This window comes from Musca domestica, unplaced genomic scaffold (genome assembly GCF_030504385.1).
Source record: "Musca domestica strain aabys unplaced genomic scaffold, Musca_domestica.polishedcontigs.V.1.1 8, whole genome shotgun sequence".
In the NCBI taxonomy this organism is placed as follows: Eukaryota; Metazoa; Arthropoda; class Insecta; order Diptera; family Muscidae; genus Musca; species Musca domestica.
Genome location: NW_026712409.1, coordinates 23,049,741 through 23,066,512, shown reverse-complemented (window position 1 = coordinate 23,066,512; position 16,772 = coordinate 23,049,741). Strand labels below are relative to the sequence as shown.

The 16,772-nt window shown below is 34.6% G+C and overlaps 2 protein-coding genes across 5 annotated transcripts in view; one reads left to right on the top strand and one right to left on the bottom strand.

Moving 5' to 3' along the window:
• Positions 1-13,822, bottom strand: part of LOC101896118 (maternal protein tudor) — a 46,078-nt gene extending 32,256 nt beyond the window's left edge. The window contains exons 1-3 of one of the 3 annotated variants that reach the window (XM_059130883.1): positions 13,577-13,822; positions 11,948-13,014; positions 3,682-4,455 (exon numbers count right to left, since the gene is read on the bottom strand). In XM_059130883.1, the coding sequence (XP_058986866.1) occupies positions 3,682-4,011 (330 nt within the window). In that variant the 5' untranslated portion in view covers positions 4,012-4,455; positions 11,948-13,014; positions 13,577-13,822. Of the gene's footprint in view, positions 1-3,681; positions 4,456-4,654; positions 4,777-11,947 lie in introns of those variants that run through there. The other 2 variants (XM_005181440.4, XM_011293356.3) reach the window with 2 other exon arrangements.
• A 1,046-nt stretch (positions 13,823-14,868) lies between these two features.
• Positions 14,869-16,319, top strand: LOC101895830 (ubiquitin-conjugating enzyme E2-18 kDa). 2 transcript variants are annotated; one of them, XM_005181438.4, is made up of 2 exons: positions 14,869-15,026; positions 15,081-16,319. In XM_005181438.4, exon 2 carries the CDS (start codon positions 15,148-15,150, stop codon positions 15,610-15,612), a length of 465 nt encoding a protein of 154 aa, XP_005181495.1. In that variant the 5' UTR covers positions 14,869-15,026; positions 15,081-15,147; the 3' UTR covers positions 15,613-16,319. The 2 variants fall into 2 exon arrangements, with proteins under 2 accessions (XP_005181495.1, XP_005181496.1); XM_005181439.4 differs by having other exon boundaries at positions 14,872-15,022.
• Positions 16,320-16,772: the final 453 nt, after the last annotated feature.

Below are 16,772 nucleotides of genomic sequence, written 5' to 3'. Positions count from 1 at the left end.
ATAAAATTTAGCAGAGGTATTTCTGGGCTGTATCTCATATATGGAACCAAATATCATTGTTTTCGAATGCATATTACGAAAGTGAGGGACATAAACACCAAATCGGATGAAACTTATATGTGGGAGCTATAGCTATATCTAAACCGATTTTCACCAAATTTGATGTACTTGCTTCTAGACTGAATTCGGTTGGATGTGCCAAAATTCAGGACATTTGGACTGATATTGGCCATTTGGTGCACAATTAACCCGAAATCGGTTGAAGATATATGTGGGAGCTATATCTAAATTTGAACCGATTCTCACAAATTTCTATAGGGTTCATACTTGGGCCAAACAAATAATGTTTGCAAAATTTCATCTCAATCGGATAATAAATGCAACCTGCATTTTGTTCACAGAATACATGTACAGACGAAAGGACGGACAGAGAGGCGGGCTGATATGCATAAATCGACTCGGAAAGTGATTGTATGAAGATCCGCAAAAGCAACTATAGTTCTTTCTCGCTTCTTTCTCCATTTTACAAACAAATGAACAAAGACATAACACCCTTACCACTATGTGGTGTGGGGTATAAATAGAAAACATGACAAGAAAAGTATTAATTCCCTGATGAGGGCGATACATATATTGCATATTTTTTGAAAATTAATCTACCCAGAAAGAATGCCAAATGTCAAATAACAGCAGATTTGGTTTGGAAATTGAGGCCGAAACCAAGGAGTAGACGTGAACAGCGCACATAGATGTGGAATAATTTAATGACATCTACTTTAAATAAAAAATGTGGCTGAACCTTGTATTGGGCTATACCAAATACATGACATATATTGATCATTTTTTGCGCGGAAGTCCACCATATCAAAAACCTTCAAAATACATGTATATAAGAAGTTATATGACGGTTGTACCAAAACATGAGCCGATACATTCCATTTTCAATAAAAAAATCGGTCTTGAAGAATATCAATGCCAGTGGAAAACTTCAGTTCTATATTTACCGGTGCGCTTCGCTACCCCTTTTGATTTTATATGCATTCAAAATTTTATTTACGAATATATGTTGGATAAAGAAAAACAAATTTAAAAATTAAAAAAAAATATATTGCACTAATTTAATGCGTTAATAAACAAAATCATTACAAAAGCAGTAACATGACATGCATACACGAAGGGTTTGTCCTTTGGATTTATTTATTTCATAGCAAATACCAAGCGTGCAGGAAACTGCAATTTTTTTAAGTAGAGTGGTTTTTCTATCGCAATTAGTGAATTCGAGATAGCAACATACTTCGCCGTAATAAGCGTATTTCAAATAAATTGTTGTGTTGTTTTTTAGTGTTAGCCTAAGGCGTTGTGGGTCAATGGATCTTATTAAAATCATATCCCAATCTGATCCGATTTAAATATAATTTAAAAAAAAAATACTTTTACACAAAACTCCGCCACACCTTTTATAATTCATTGAAATTGGTGCGTCAAATATGTGAAATCGGCCGAGAATATATATATAGGAGCTATATCCAAATCTTAACTAATTTCCAATTAATTTATCACATTTATTATTATAACCAAATTCCACCACACATTCTGAATTTCATTGGAATCGGTCATATATATCGTGTTTGGTGCATAATATGTATGAAATCGGCCGAAATATATATGTTAGCTATATCCAAACCTCAACTGATTTCAATATAATTTGGCAATTTTTGCTGGTGCTAGATTTTGTCTCTCTCGCTTTGGGTGCATCAAATATGTAAAATCGGCTAAGTATATATATGGGAGCTATTTGAAACTGAGCGTATTTGAATATAATTTGTCAAATTTATTTTTGTACCAAATTTAGCCACTCATGCCGAATTTCGTTGGAATCGGAAATACGTATCGTGTTTTGTGTATCAAATATGTGAAATCGGCGGAAAATATATATGGGAGCTATATCGAAATCTGAACCGATTTTAATATAATTTGACTAATTTATTTTCTAATCAAAATCCCGTTACATATTCCAAATTTCTTTGGAATCGAACATACATATCGTGTATGGTGCATAAAATACATTAAATCGGTCGAAAATATATATGAGAGCTATATCCAAATCTGAACCGATTTTAATATAATTTGACAAATGTATATTTGTTTTAAATTGCGCTACACATTCCAAATTTCATTGAAATTAGGGATACATAGCGTGTTTGGTGCATCAAATACATGAAATCGGTCGAAAATATATATGGGAGCTATATCCAAATCTGAACCGATTTCAATTTAATTTGACAAATTCATTTTGGCTCCCAATTCCGTTACTTATTTTAAATTTCATTACAATTGGAAATACATGTCGTGTTTGGTCCACCAAATACATGAAATCGGCCGAAAATGTATATGGGAGCTATATCCAAATCTGAACCGATTTCAATATAATTTGGGAAATCAATTTTTTAGATAAAATCTATCACACGTTTCAAATTTCATTGAAATTGGGGATACATAGCGTGTTTGGTGCATCAAATGCTTGGAATCGGCCGAAAATATATATGGGAGCTATATCCAAATCAGAACCGATTTCAATATAATTTGACAAATTTATTTTCGGATTAAATCCCGTCACACATTCCAAATTTCATTGGAATCGAACATTCATATTGTGTTTGAGGCATCAAATGAACGAAATCGGTCGAAAATATATATGGGAGCTATATCCAAATCTGAACCGATTACAATATAATTTGGCAAACTTATTTTTGTTCCAAATTCCGTTACGTATTCCAAATTTGGAGAATGTATCTTCAACCAATCAATAGATATGTGCATATAAAATCTAAATTTTTGGGAGGTACCTCCGATTCTGATGCTATATCTCCAGTACCAAGTGGAAATTCAAAAATGTATATAGCCTATGTTACTTTCAGGCGATGTTGCAGTATATATGGAAATTTTCACGAAAATCTATTCAGCGGTTTTCAAGTCCATAAATTACAAACAAACAAACATACAAACATTTTCTTCTTTTATAGATATAGATAGTGCAGCTCTATCGTGATTTCGTCGATTATATATGCCAATAGTCAGGCGGCCTGTAGTTTCTAAATTCATTTACAATTAAATCTATGACAATTCTGGAATGTAGGAATTAATGAGCCTAGTAACATATTCATCGACTATATATCTGCCGATAGTCAGGCGGCCTGAAGTCTCTAAATTCATTTACAATTAAATCTATGACAATTCTGGAATGTAGGAATGCTCTGGAAAGGATTAACCTAACCTAACATGTTTGTCTAGATTACAAAAATCCCAATTAAGGACAAAATTAATCAATTTCTCTAGAAATAGATTACAAATCAATGAGTTTAACAACTGTTTCCAACAAAATTTGAGGAGTTATAGGAGAAAAACAATAGAATCGCATCTTAAGTATTTTTCATATGAAACATGCTCAACAATTAACAGTTCTTGACACTTAGTCATATTCATCAACTTTCTGGAATGGATGATGTCTTTAAAAGCTCTAAATGATGTCATAATTGGTTATAATTAACAAAACAAAACAAAAAACAAAAAAAAAATAATAATGAAACTAAAAAATATAACTGTTAGTAAGACAAAGTCTGTGCTGTTAATGCTTTAAGAAGCACATCAACAGCAAAAAGAGGGAAAACTTTGAACTCTCACCTGCATACGCACTACATTCATGGCATCGGGATTAAGTTGACCGCTGATCTTCAAATACGGTCCCAAAGAGTCGACGTGTGTAATAAAGAGACGTTGTTTGCGTTCATTGTTGCTGCCGTTGCTGCTGCTGCCGTTGGTGCCACCAGACGACACCGCTGATGAAGATGATATTGAGGTCGCTGATGTCGTCGTTGCTGTTGTTGTTGTGGCAGCGGCACAGCCACCATTTGTAAGCGTTGGAGTTGTTGTGTTCGTCGTCGTCGTACCAGCCGATGACGAGGAGGAAGATGATGATGCGCTTGCAGCATTTAAACCCTGGGAGGTGCTCATTTTGTTGGTTTCGTCTTTGTTGTAATTTGTCGTTTATTTTTTATTTTTGGAAATTCTTTTCTTGATGTTTGTTGGAGGACAGAGTTCCCGCCGCTTCGAGGACGTTGTTTTGTTTCAATTAATCTGCAATTGCTGCAGATGATGATGACGTTGCACGAGTATTATGCGTTCCGAATTAAGTCACGTTCTTCACTTGGCATTTCTCGCCATGAAATAGAAGGGAATTTTACGCCACCAGTTTTGTTGGAGGAATTCCGACGATAGAATGAATCTGCCCCAAACAAGCGCAAGAATGTTTGTTGTTGTCGTCGTTTCGTATAACTTTTGTCCGCCGTCGTTGTCGAGATTTCGATTTTCTGCTGATTTGACGCTTTTTTTCTGCTCGGTCGGTCGTCTGTTCTGTTGCGCTATATTCAGGTTATTTATGCCTCGTTCGCTGTTTTACTGCAAGAAAACAAAAGAAACAATAACAAATCACACAATGAGTTCAATTGTTGTTGCAGCAAAAGAAGAAGAAAAAAAAAATAATGAATGTTTATTGAAAAATGTGAAACGTTTTTGTCCGTTTTTGTTTGTAATAACTTTTTGCATGTCTTTTGAGCGTTTATTTAACACCAAAAAAATTAACTAAGGCATCACCAACCACCATTAGAAAACCGTTTAAAGCGCAAGAAAAATAACAGCAAGTCTCGGGGTTTGTTGTGTTGTTTCGCCTTCGTTTATCTTTCTCTAATAAGCTTTCGACTTATTGCCGGCCGGGCACAAGAATCTAAAATAATTACACGGTTCAAATCTTCCACGGATGCTTTTGCTTTCCTTTTTTTCTTCTTGTTCTTTTTTCAAAGTCATGTCAAAATGTACCGTTTTAAAATAGAACAAACGGCATTACCAACATTTAGGTCGAGATGAGATTGCCTAGCCTACTTTGATCAAAGGATGGTTGACTGAGAACAGTTGAGAGGAGAGCACATCAGGGTTGCCAAATTATAATTTTATGTGAGATTTATAAAAAATGACATTTTAAATTTAGCGAATCGTTCGTTAAATTGACATACTTTTTTGTAGAATATGTCTTCAAGAAACGAATATTTAGAACATTATCCTACCTAATTGATTTTATTTTGATATGTTTGGTTCCCAGAAGTAAAAAACCATAACATTAAACAGTATTTGTGAACAAAAGAAGTAAAATAGTATCAGTTGGTTTGCCGACTGCTATTATTTTTATTATTATTCGAACTGTTGACCCTCGGAAGCAGTTGGCCAATATCGACGTATCGTATCTGACCTAAGACGGATATAAATATTACAAAGTGCCAAATTTGGACTATATTGACTACTTCCTATACTTTAAATAAGATATGTGTAAATTTTTGGAAAATGTGGACACATGCGTATGGTAACAGATATAGCGGACCTATACTTTAAATAAGATATGTGTAAATTTTTGGAAAATGTGGACACATGCGTATGGTAACAGATATAGCGGACCGAAGTATTCCATTTTCATACTTCATCTAATACAGTTACAAATATTGGTATGTGAAAAATGTGAAGGAAACCGAACATTTATATCCAATTTTATGCGAAATCATAAATTTCATATTAATGGCAAGTTGTAAAGAATTGGAAATTGTTACCCTTGATGGGTGAGGTACCAGAAGGGGTTCGCAGTTATATATCACCTTTACAAACAGATCTTGTGTTAGCAAAAATGTTTGAAATTTGAAGAGTGTTGGATGGTTATTTCGCTTTTTTGAGCGTTTTTTTTTTTTTTCAAAATCTTGAACCCTATGTGGGGGTGGTACCAGAAGAAATGTTTCGATTTCTACCATATTTATATCAGATCTTGTGTTCATAGAAATATTGAGATGTACCAAGTCTGACCGAGATCGGATGTTAATTTCAAGTTTTATAAACTTCATGGGTACCCAAAATTTTATGGGGGAGGCACCAGAAGGACTGGACCGATATATCACATCTTAACACCAGACCATGGGTTGATAAAAATATTGTGATGTGATTAATTTGAAGAGAACCGGATGCTTATTTCGGATTTTATGATCGTTTCGGTTATTTAAAACTTTGACCCTTTTTGTAGGAGGTATCAGAAGTATTAGTCCGACATCTACCATTTTATAACCAGTCTTGTGTTGACGGAAGCATTGAGATACACCAAGTCTGAATGTAATCGGATGTTAATTTCGTGTTTTATGAGCTTCATAAATATTCAAAATGTTGGCTCTTTGTTGGGGGAGCTACCAGAAGGAGTTAACCGATATATCCCATTTTCACACCAGACCTTGGGTTATTAACAAGGGAACCGGATGCTTATTTTGGATTTATGATGGTTTTTTTATTCAAAAGGTACCAGACGCTCATTTCGGATTTTATGATCGTTTCGGTTATTCAAAACTTTTACCTTTTGTGTAGGAGATACCTGAAGTTATAGTCCGACCTCTAGCATTTTATAACCAGTCTTGTGTTGACGGAAGCATTGAGATGCGCCAAGTCTGAATGTAATCGGATGTTAGTTTCGTGTTTTATGAGCTTCATGAATATTCAAAATTTTGACCCTTTGTGGTGGAGGTACCAGAAGGAGTGTATCGATATATTCCATCCTTACACCAGCTCTTGGGTTAATAAAAATATTGATATGTGTGTAATTTGAAGACAATCGGACACTTACATCGCAATTTATAAGAGTTACAACTATTCAAAATGTTGACCCTTTGTGGGAGAGAAGTACTGGATGGAGTGGACCGATATTTTCCATTTTCGCACATGACCTGGCACTAATGCAAATATTAGGATGTACAAAGTTGGAGCAAAATCGGATTATACTTCCATCATTTCCTTTGATAATGTTGGCATTTTGTGGGGGAGGTACCAGAGGAAGTGGACTAAACTAAACTATTTTTTTAAAATTCGGTTTCACGGTTTTGGAAAGTGTCACCAATCAACGAAAAAATTCACATATAAAAAAAATCATACACATATTCACCTTTTCAATGACGTCAAATGACATCGACTATGACGTTTGTGTGAACTAGCCAACAGAAAATTTAACCTCAAAATCATATCTAATTTCCATGCCCAGAGTTACTTTTTCTCCATGTTATCCATGTGAATTGTGTTAAGTACCTATATGCGAATTTTATATTATCAACCTCCGTCGTGAGCTTATCTCTTTTGATAATGGAAATTTGGTTTGCAAATAATTTAGGTAAACACATGCCAAATACATGTTTAAAAAATGTGTATGAACGAAACATGCACACACACCTAGGCAAACATATGGGAAAGACGAAAAAGTTATCAGCCTCAAGCTGTCTTATTTCCGGCATTTGCATGCGAATATCAAGGTTGCTGAACTAATCAAGAATTCTTTCAAATCGATAAAGAAAAATGAAACTTTTTACTTCACCGGCAGGTGACAACAGCCACATTTGTTAAATAAGAAACGTGCTGATGTGCAAAAAATTGATCAAGAAAATGTTGTAAAAAAATATTTTAGATAAAATTTTTTAAGATAATTTATTTTAATTTTATTATATAAGTTAGGGGCTTCTTTTTATTTCACTGTAAGATAAATAAATGAAAATGAAATGTTTTGAAAACCTTCCCTGGGATTGTCTATAAAGAAGTCTCGTAAAAGACATCGGGATTCGAGTTCGCGCACTACGGCTTTAGAGGTTTAAATATAGAAACAGATGGAAGTAATATACGGGGAGCTGTGTCTTAATTTGAATCCATTTCCACAAAGGTATTTTAATATTGTATGTATGTGACCTTTAGAGTCCATAATATGAAAGACAAAAATGTTGACTCTCAAGCGAAATGATTAGAAAATATATAACTAAAAAGTATCAGTTGTATGCCAATTGCATACCCTTAGCCAATGTCCAATTTTTATACCCTCAGCCATATGGCTAGAAAGGGGATATATAATTCGATACTTCCAAAGCGCGCCTCATCGAAATAATGGACCTTAGGTCTCTTTGGACTAAATCAGTTTCAGGATATTTGGAGTCGATCTAGCGATGTCCGTCCGTCCGTCTAAGTATCCAATTTATTCTAAACTTGGTACATCGTAATATTATTGTCAAACTTAGATCGAGTTCAGAGACGGACAATATCGCTCCACTCCTTCTGGTTCCTCCCCCCACAAAATGTCAAGATTTTGAAGAAAATAATTTACTGCACAAAAAGAATTCCAATATTTGTACCAGTGCTATGTCAGGTGCGAAAATGGACAATATCGATCTACTCCATCGAGTACCTGCCCCACAAATGGTCGAAATTTTAAATAATAATATCTCTTATAAAATGTCCGATTGTCTTCAAATTTCACACATCACAATATTTGTATTAACCCAAGGTCTGGTGTAAAGGCGGAATATATCGGTCCACTCCTTCTGGTACCTCCCCCACAAAGGCTCAACATTTTGAATATTCATGAATCTCATAAAACGCGATCCGATTCCATACAGACTTATACATTTTAATATTTCTAGCAACACAAGATCTGTTATAAAGATGGTTGAGATCGCACCATTTCTTCCGGAAAAACAAAACGCTCAAAGAAAGCGAAATAAGCATCCAAATTCATCCATCTCCTCAATTTTCCCACATGAAAAAATATTTGCTAACACAAGATCTGTTGTGAAGATGATATACATCTACGAACCCCTTCTGGCACCTAACCCACAAAGTGTCACAATTTCCAATATTTATATCTGTCATAACTTGCGTTGACGATTCTTCACAGCTTGCTATATCTCAAGCAGAAACCTGATATGAATTAGTAATTTAGCGGAATTTATGATTTCGGATAAAATTGGATGTAAATGTTCGATTTCATTCAAATTTTGAACATATAAATATTTGTATTGGATAGAGTATGAAAATTGAATACCTCGGCCCGCTATATATTTTACCTCACATACATATCTCATATAAAGTAAAGGAAGTAGTCGATATAGTCCATATATGGTACGTTGTAATATTTATATCAGACTTAAGTCAGATACGAATTGGTCAACATTGGCTAACTGCTTCGGAACCTCCCCCATAAACGGCCAACAGTTCGAATAATCACAACTCAAGGCTGGGGGTTTACATCTGTCGGGAAAACCTACTGATACTATTTTACTTGTAGAAAATTTTGAAAGACTTCTAGTTCTCGCATTAAAATATCAAATTCACCTATGTATCAATGTATCTTCCTATAAGAAAACAAAACAAATTCAAATTCCAACAAAAGAATTCATGTTTTTTCCATTTCTCAAACACGTCTTCCATCTCCCATTCGTTTATCTATAATTTCAATTTCGTAATTTCTTTTATAAATTTACCAATAAGAAACTAAACACACACACGCACATTTATACTCTGAATGACATCAACACCAAAAACAACTTCGTCTACTGGCAGCGTTGGTATTCATCATTATTATCATCGCAGTTGTTGTTGTTGTCTTCATGTAATCTCTAAAACATGTTTACAAACATTCAAGAGCACTCACAAAAACAAAAACAGCTGATCTAAAAACACAACATAAAAATATGAATTTCAACAAAAACAGATCTTGACAGGGAGAGTAAAGTAAAGAGTAATTGAGAAGAAACACACCCGTTCCGACGACCTACTCAGTGCAAACATCATTATACAACAACATCACAGCGTGTGTGCATGTGTGTGAGTCAAGTTTTTATGCATGGACTTCAATGCTCCACGCATAAATTCATGCATGCATGCGTATGTTTGTTTGTTTATTTACCAAAAACAACATGCCCATACACACATGCACAAATACACGTGCTGTCTGTTGTAAACAAGACACAAGGGAAGAATGAGTGTTTCCCTGTTTCGTTAATTATAGGGCGAAAAAGGGCAAACCTTGTAGATATTTGTTTGGCAATGAAATTTCATGAGTTCTGTTAAAGTGGGGGCCAAAGACAACACCAAAAAATAGGATTTGAGGGACAAGAAGTAATAAACAACTGTCAAGTGTAATTTATGGATGGATCGGGGAAAATGACAGGGTGTGCTATTAATATTTAATCTTTTACTAAAAGAGCATGTTTAATATAAGAAAAGTTCTTCAAGATGTTACACAAATGGAGAACTTAAAAGAATTACTTCAATGTGTATGGCTTTTAAAGTGATTTGGCTATTATAAATACAAAAAAATACAAGGAGTTCCAACAACAATGAACGTAGGACCCTGGCTCTTTTCTGCTTGTCCAAACGTCATCTACCACAAAACAGTCTCAGTACAATGTAAATAATACAAAAACTGGGAACATTGTAGGAAATGTTTGGTTTAATCCGATTTTGAACCGATATATATTTGCCATACATTAGCGTGCTTTCAAATGGCAGTTATCTAATAATTTTGGTAATTATTACCAAAACGGATATGCGTAAGTCGTCTGTTCCTGGAGTGAGGATTTTCTACCTGATTAAGACGAGAGTGCCACAGTCCAATTAGACTGAAAGCAGATTCCTGAAACTGGCATTAGAGGTAAAAACGTTGGCTGATGATTGAAAATGGAAAAACAACAAAAAAAAGAGCAGCAGTGCAGATATTTTTACAACTATAATCGTCTGGATTCAAAGACCCACATCTTTGGATTCAGGACAGATAATAGTATAACTTGATATATATTTTGGGGACCCCTACAATGGGCCCTTTTTCGAATTGGAACAACTCTATTCTAGTAAAAACTCTTCGATTTTTTTTTTTCAAAATTTTTTACAGATAGGTATTTTTACCCTGATTCCGGGAAACGGGGGACGGACCCGGAACACCAGATTTATGACCCGAAATACCAGTATCAAAAACCCGTGCTAGACCCGGATCAACTCCACATGGTTTGAAAGAAAAAAAAAAAACCTTTAAAACCCTATCCAACAAGTGGCGGAGTTTTAGTAAACTTTAGTTCGCGTAGGGTAGGTTTTTTAAACGGTTTTCGGTACATACCACAGGAAAATTAAAAATAGAATGAAGAGTTTTTACTATACCAGAGTTAAGTCCATAAATTTTCAAATATTTTACAAATCGAAATCAGGCTACAAATACCTATCCCTTGCAAAAGATACCGGAACAACTCTAATTTAGTAAAAACTTTTCGATTTTTTCCGTAGGTATTTATTTTTCTCTGACTTCTGCCAAATTATGGCTGACACTCTTACCTTTCCAAAATGCTACAATTTGTGCTAATACCTTTTTCGGGTCCAGAGATATGGGTTTCTTCATCCGCATAACCCGATTCTAACCAGTTCATTAAAATTATTAAAAAAAGGGTTTATTTCGCGTAGCAGTCGTTAGAATTACACTTGTTGGATAGGTATTTTCATAAGCTTTCAAACGGGTAATTGGATCCCGTTCTAGTCGGGGTCTTGAACCCGGACTTTTGGGTCGAAAATCTGGGGTTACTGGTCTGTCCCCCAAGAAAAAATAGTCTCCACTGAATATGTTCAACACCGGCTAACGCAAACCAAAAATTTCTAAATTTGATGCTTTTGTAGTCCAACGACGGCTACGCGAAACCCTTTTTTTTATTGAAAAAATAATGTTTCCCCCAAATCAGGGTAAAAATACCTACCTCTGGAAAAATTTCGAAAAAATCGAAGATGTTTTACTAAACTAGAGTAGTTCCGTTTCTCGGGATCAGGGTAAAAATACCCACCACTTGATAAAATTTAGAAAAAATTGAAGATTTTTAACTAAACTAGAGTTAAGCCAAGATACCCGAGATTGTTTTACTAAACTACAGTTTTTCTCCCAAACCCCCCAAAACCTTTTTTTTTTCGCAAATTTTACACGTGCGAACAGATTCTTACAAATGGAATCCTTTTCAATTTAATACTTTCCTACTGTCCCAGAAATAAAAAGTCAATTGGCAACTCTACGAACTCAATAACTTACCTAAGTTTTAAGCGAAGACAAGAATATGATGAAATAATAGACGCAGAATAGAAGACGCAAATTTATCAAATCAAAATTATAAGGCTTTACGACAAATACAATGTGATGACGGATGTTTTCATTCGTTGTTGGTGTTGTTTCTGTTACAATATTTTTTATTGTAGTTTTATTCGTAAGTTTAGTTTTGTGGTCGTCGTCGTCTTTGTCGTCGTGGTCGTTATTATGTTTGAGACACCTCTGCGCTAAACTGCAAACGCCTCCACAGATTTACAACACAACACACCGCAAAGAGGAGATGGTCTTTGCAGTGTGTGTTGACGTTTTGGGCTGCAGCAATTTCCGTGGGGTTTGGGAGATGTTATTCCAGTTGGATTTTTTTATTCTTTGCTTGTTTTCCGACACTTGCACTTGTACACTTTTAATCTTTTCACCAAAAAAAATATAGACAAATTTTCCTTTTATTATATTTTGATTCAGATGTCAGTGTGGATTTATTGCGTTCTCTCAATTACGCGCTCTCTCTCTCACTTGAATATCTTGAGTATATCTTTTGCTATCTTTCTCACTTGATTAATTTATTATTTGTGATTTTCCTTTACTTTCGATAATTTAATGAATAATATTGCCAGGAATTTGTTTTTCCGTTTTTCTTTATTTGGATTCTTATAGCACTTTGCACACACTTTTTCTTCTTCTTGTTGTTGTTGTTTTTCTGTTTCACTTCACAAATTGTTTGTGGTCAGTTTATTTTTTGTTGTTATTTTTAAGTGTGTGTCGGTGTGTTTTGATGAATTTTTTGGAACGGTCAAGCACAGCTGTCTTTGAGTGTGTTTGTGTGTCTTTCCTCTTCTTTTTTGCACTTTGCGTTATGACTTTTTTTTGTTAAATAAACTTATGTATTTTTTTTTCTTGTTTCGTTAGCTTCTTCTTATTCTTGTTTCCTTTGCTTTAGCTGTGCTAATTATTCATCATTTACTCACGGTTTTCTCTCAAGTGAATATAGATGTGTGTGTGTATGAATATTTAAACAAAAAATGTCGTCGTGGATTAAATATGCATAAATTTTCCTTAAATATTATAAAACTTTTTTTTAATTTTGTCGTTTCTCACTAAAGTAGTTAATTCAATTAATTCAGTCTTTTAGGTTACAGTTATTAAGCAAATAAATAAATGTCAATCACCGTTCATTGCTATCTTTCTCTGGCTGTGGGCTGCTTACCACGTCTTGATGAGAGTCTGTCGGCTAATTGGAATTTGCTTTAATTTTGTTGTTTAATGCCGTTCGGGGGAAGCAAAAGTGAAATGTTTTTTTTTTTAATTATTTTACAGAGACCAACCCGTACAACAATTAGAGCGCACTACATATACACTGACGAATGTGTGTGTTTCGGTATGCATGCACATACATATAGATGATCGGATCTGTGTAGACTACTTGGCAGTTTTCTTTTTCTATATCGTGAGGCGTAGATAAATCGCTCGCTCCCACTTTCACGTGGAGTTCAAGAAGAAAAAGATTGTTCCTTTTTTTTTTTGGCGTCTTTCTTTTGTTTCACTTTTTCAAGTGTGTGTGGTATATTTTCTTTTGGATCTCCGTTAGTTGGCTCTTTGATTGCTGTCTTTACCCACTTTTTGTTTCTCTTTTTCGTATATATAAATGTTCCAAATCACGTTACACGTTCATTTGAGAGATTAAATCAAAATGCAATGTCTTATTAGTTTTGTTTTTTTGGTTAGAAATTGTTCGAACTAAAAAAATAAATGAATAAAAAACTCCAAAAACGTTCCGTTTTATTTTATAAGGCGCAAACTGTTTTTAACACACGTCTCCCCTTTCTCAAGAAAATTTGACGACTGAGTTGAGAAGGGATATATAAGTCGACTTTCGAAAAATCGCTCAATCGACATTTGATGTTGACGGTAAGAATCGCAAAGTCGACTGACTGTATCGATTTTCGATGTTGAGAGGGTAGAATAAGTTTGAGAAAAAGTTGAAAAATACGAATTATAATAACCTACTAATGACGCCGTATAAGAAAAAATAAAAAAATCAACTTATATTTGAAAAAAAAATTAAATATTTTTGACAAATCAATGTTCCCAAGCTTTGATGCATCTACCTGTATTCTTCTGCCATGGTAACCTTATGGAGCCGAAAATTACAAAACTTGTAGCTTCTTGCAGGTTCCGGAACAGAACAATAATTCAACACATTAACAATATTTTGTGTTAAAAATAGAAATGAATAATGTAAAGAAACAAAAAAACTCTGTACCAGAACTTCACAACAAAATTGCAAAATTTGTAGATCCTTGCAGGTTCTGGAACAAAGAAAATGTTTGTAATTGTAATATATATCAAATGGGTGAATTTTGAATATTATCTATTATTACAACGTTATTTGTTAATAGATTTTAGATAAGGACCTGGTGTATTTGGGTAATACGGACGTGCAGAAAATTTTATTATAGTGGGGAAGTTGAATATTTGTGTCCACTAAAGGTGAGGTTACATAAGCAGCTTGACATCATGGCTAGGCATATTGATGTCAAATTATAAGGGGAAACGACGGCAGAATTCCAGCGAGGGTAATTCGAGTGATCTAATGACATACGGAAGCAGGCCCTAGTTGTCCTCATCAATTTCTTCGATGGATGTTATCTCTACCACGTGGCATGAACAAAAAAATCTTTTCTTCTGATCTCTCTCTCTCTAAGAACATGTATGACGCTCTGCTTCATTTCCATTGACTATAAAAAGTATTTCTAAAAACCCGCTAGTATCGTATCAGCTAGTCGATAAATCGATTATGTTAAAGTCGACGTAAATAGCCCTATTCCACTAATAACCAGCTGAGGTGAAAATACACTTCTGAAACCCTACCGTCCAACAGCGAGTTTCCGATCTGTACAACTCTTATTTCAAATCGGGGTGTTTTTGTTTTGCTTTCGATTTTTATCACACATTCGACTTTGTTCGTCTTTTCTTTTTATCGCGGCGTCATTATTCGATAGCAGCTTTGTGGTCTGGCTCATTTCTCATCATTTTCATTTCTGTGAGTGTGTGGCGGCGTCGGTAGGTACGTAATTCTCGAATTTTCTTGGATATTTTTAATATTTTTACATATTTCCAGTTGGTTACTCATATTATCGGAACACATTATTGCCAAAATCACTTTCGTCCTACAGTAGAAGGCCACGATGACTGCGCCACGTCGTTTACGCAAGGAGCTAACAGATTTACAACAATGCCAATTGAAATCGTTTCGTGAAATCGCCACCGATGATGACAATCTATTGCGATGGACCGGCTTGATTGTGCCCGAAAATCCACCCTACAACAAGGGAGCTTTTCGCATTGAGATCAACTTTCCGGCCGAATATCCATTTAAGCCACCAAAGATTAATTTCAAAACAAAAATCTATCATCCTAATATCGATGAGAAGGGGCAAGTGTGTTTGCCCATCATAAGCACGGAAAATTGGAAACCTGCCACACGAACAGATCAAGTCATACAGGCGCTGATAGCTCTCATAAACGATCCGGAACCAGAGCATCCATTGCGTTCCGATTTGGCGGAAGAGTTTCTGAGGGATCGAAAGAAATTCATGAAGAATGCTGAAGATTTCACCCGCAAGAACAGCGAAAAAAGGCCAGCTGATTAGTAAGCGAACGATGACTGACAGCTAGTAAGAAAAAAATCTGCAGTGAGAAAAAAATGAAAACAAAACGAAAAAAAAGACTTCAGAACTATTGCACCTAAGAAAGAAAGAAATGTAACAAAATCAACAACAATAAGAATAACATTGTGAGCAAGATTTGTCGTCCCCGCTTCGAATATAAGTATGTTCTTTTTGCATTACCTCTCTTAAACCTTTTGCTGCCTTTATGCGTTTTTTTATTTTTCCAAAAATCAATAATAATTGTAACAAAGAGAACAACAAACACACTATTGTGAATTTACAACAACATGAGAAATAGTAGAAGTCGCAGTAAAATGCAACACAACCAACCGAACTAAAAACTAAAATCATCTGTCGGACACCCACCACCACCAGCCCCTGCTCATTGTACTCTATTGTCAGAGAAAAAAAAAAGAACGCTTTCCTTGCAATGCCACTCATCCACCATTCATTTACCTATCCCATTGTGTTTTTGTTGCTTTTGCTCTTACCAACGGCAATTATTCAGTCATTGAGGAACCCCCCCAACAACACTCACTCACACACACCACAACCTTACCATTATTGTATCATTATTATTTTAAAATTGTACTATATTGTTTTACAAAATTCTATTTTCAAACATTTAACAAAAACAAAATAAATTGTATTAAAAAGAATACAGAATTTAAAAAATAGAAATGAACAAAGTAATGGAACAAAGAAGAAACAAAACAAAAATATATGAAAAACTGAACATTTTAATAAAAAAAACACGGAATTTTTTAATTGAGAGAGATGCAATAAATATGTTTAGGTTAAAGAACGTGGTTTGTGTCTCGACTAATGAGCTGTTTTCAATTTATGTGATCCCCAGAAATAAGTGACTAACATATGTTTCGGAAGGCATAACATAAGATTTCATTGGCTTGGAAAGGAGAGGAGAAAAAAATTAAAAGTTACTCGTTTCTCTTCCCACCAATATTGGAAAACATTTTTATTTTTTGAAATTCAAAATCCTATACCTATAAAATATGTTGCATATTTTTAGGCTTTATGTCTTTTCTGGTTTTTCTTAATGGCAAAATTATTACACTTCTATAGGCTACTCATAATAGCCTATTGACCAATAGTCATCCCATGAGAATGCTTCATTGGTCTTC

Bases quoted from the DNA above. Each gene is read 5' to 3' on its own strand.
- LOC101895830 (XM_005181438.4), top strand. From the start codon at position 15,148: ATGACTGCGCCACGTCGTTTACGCAAGGAGCTAACAGATTTACAACAA.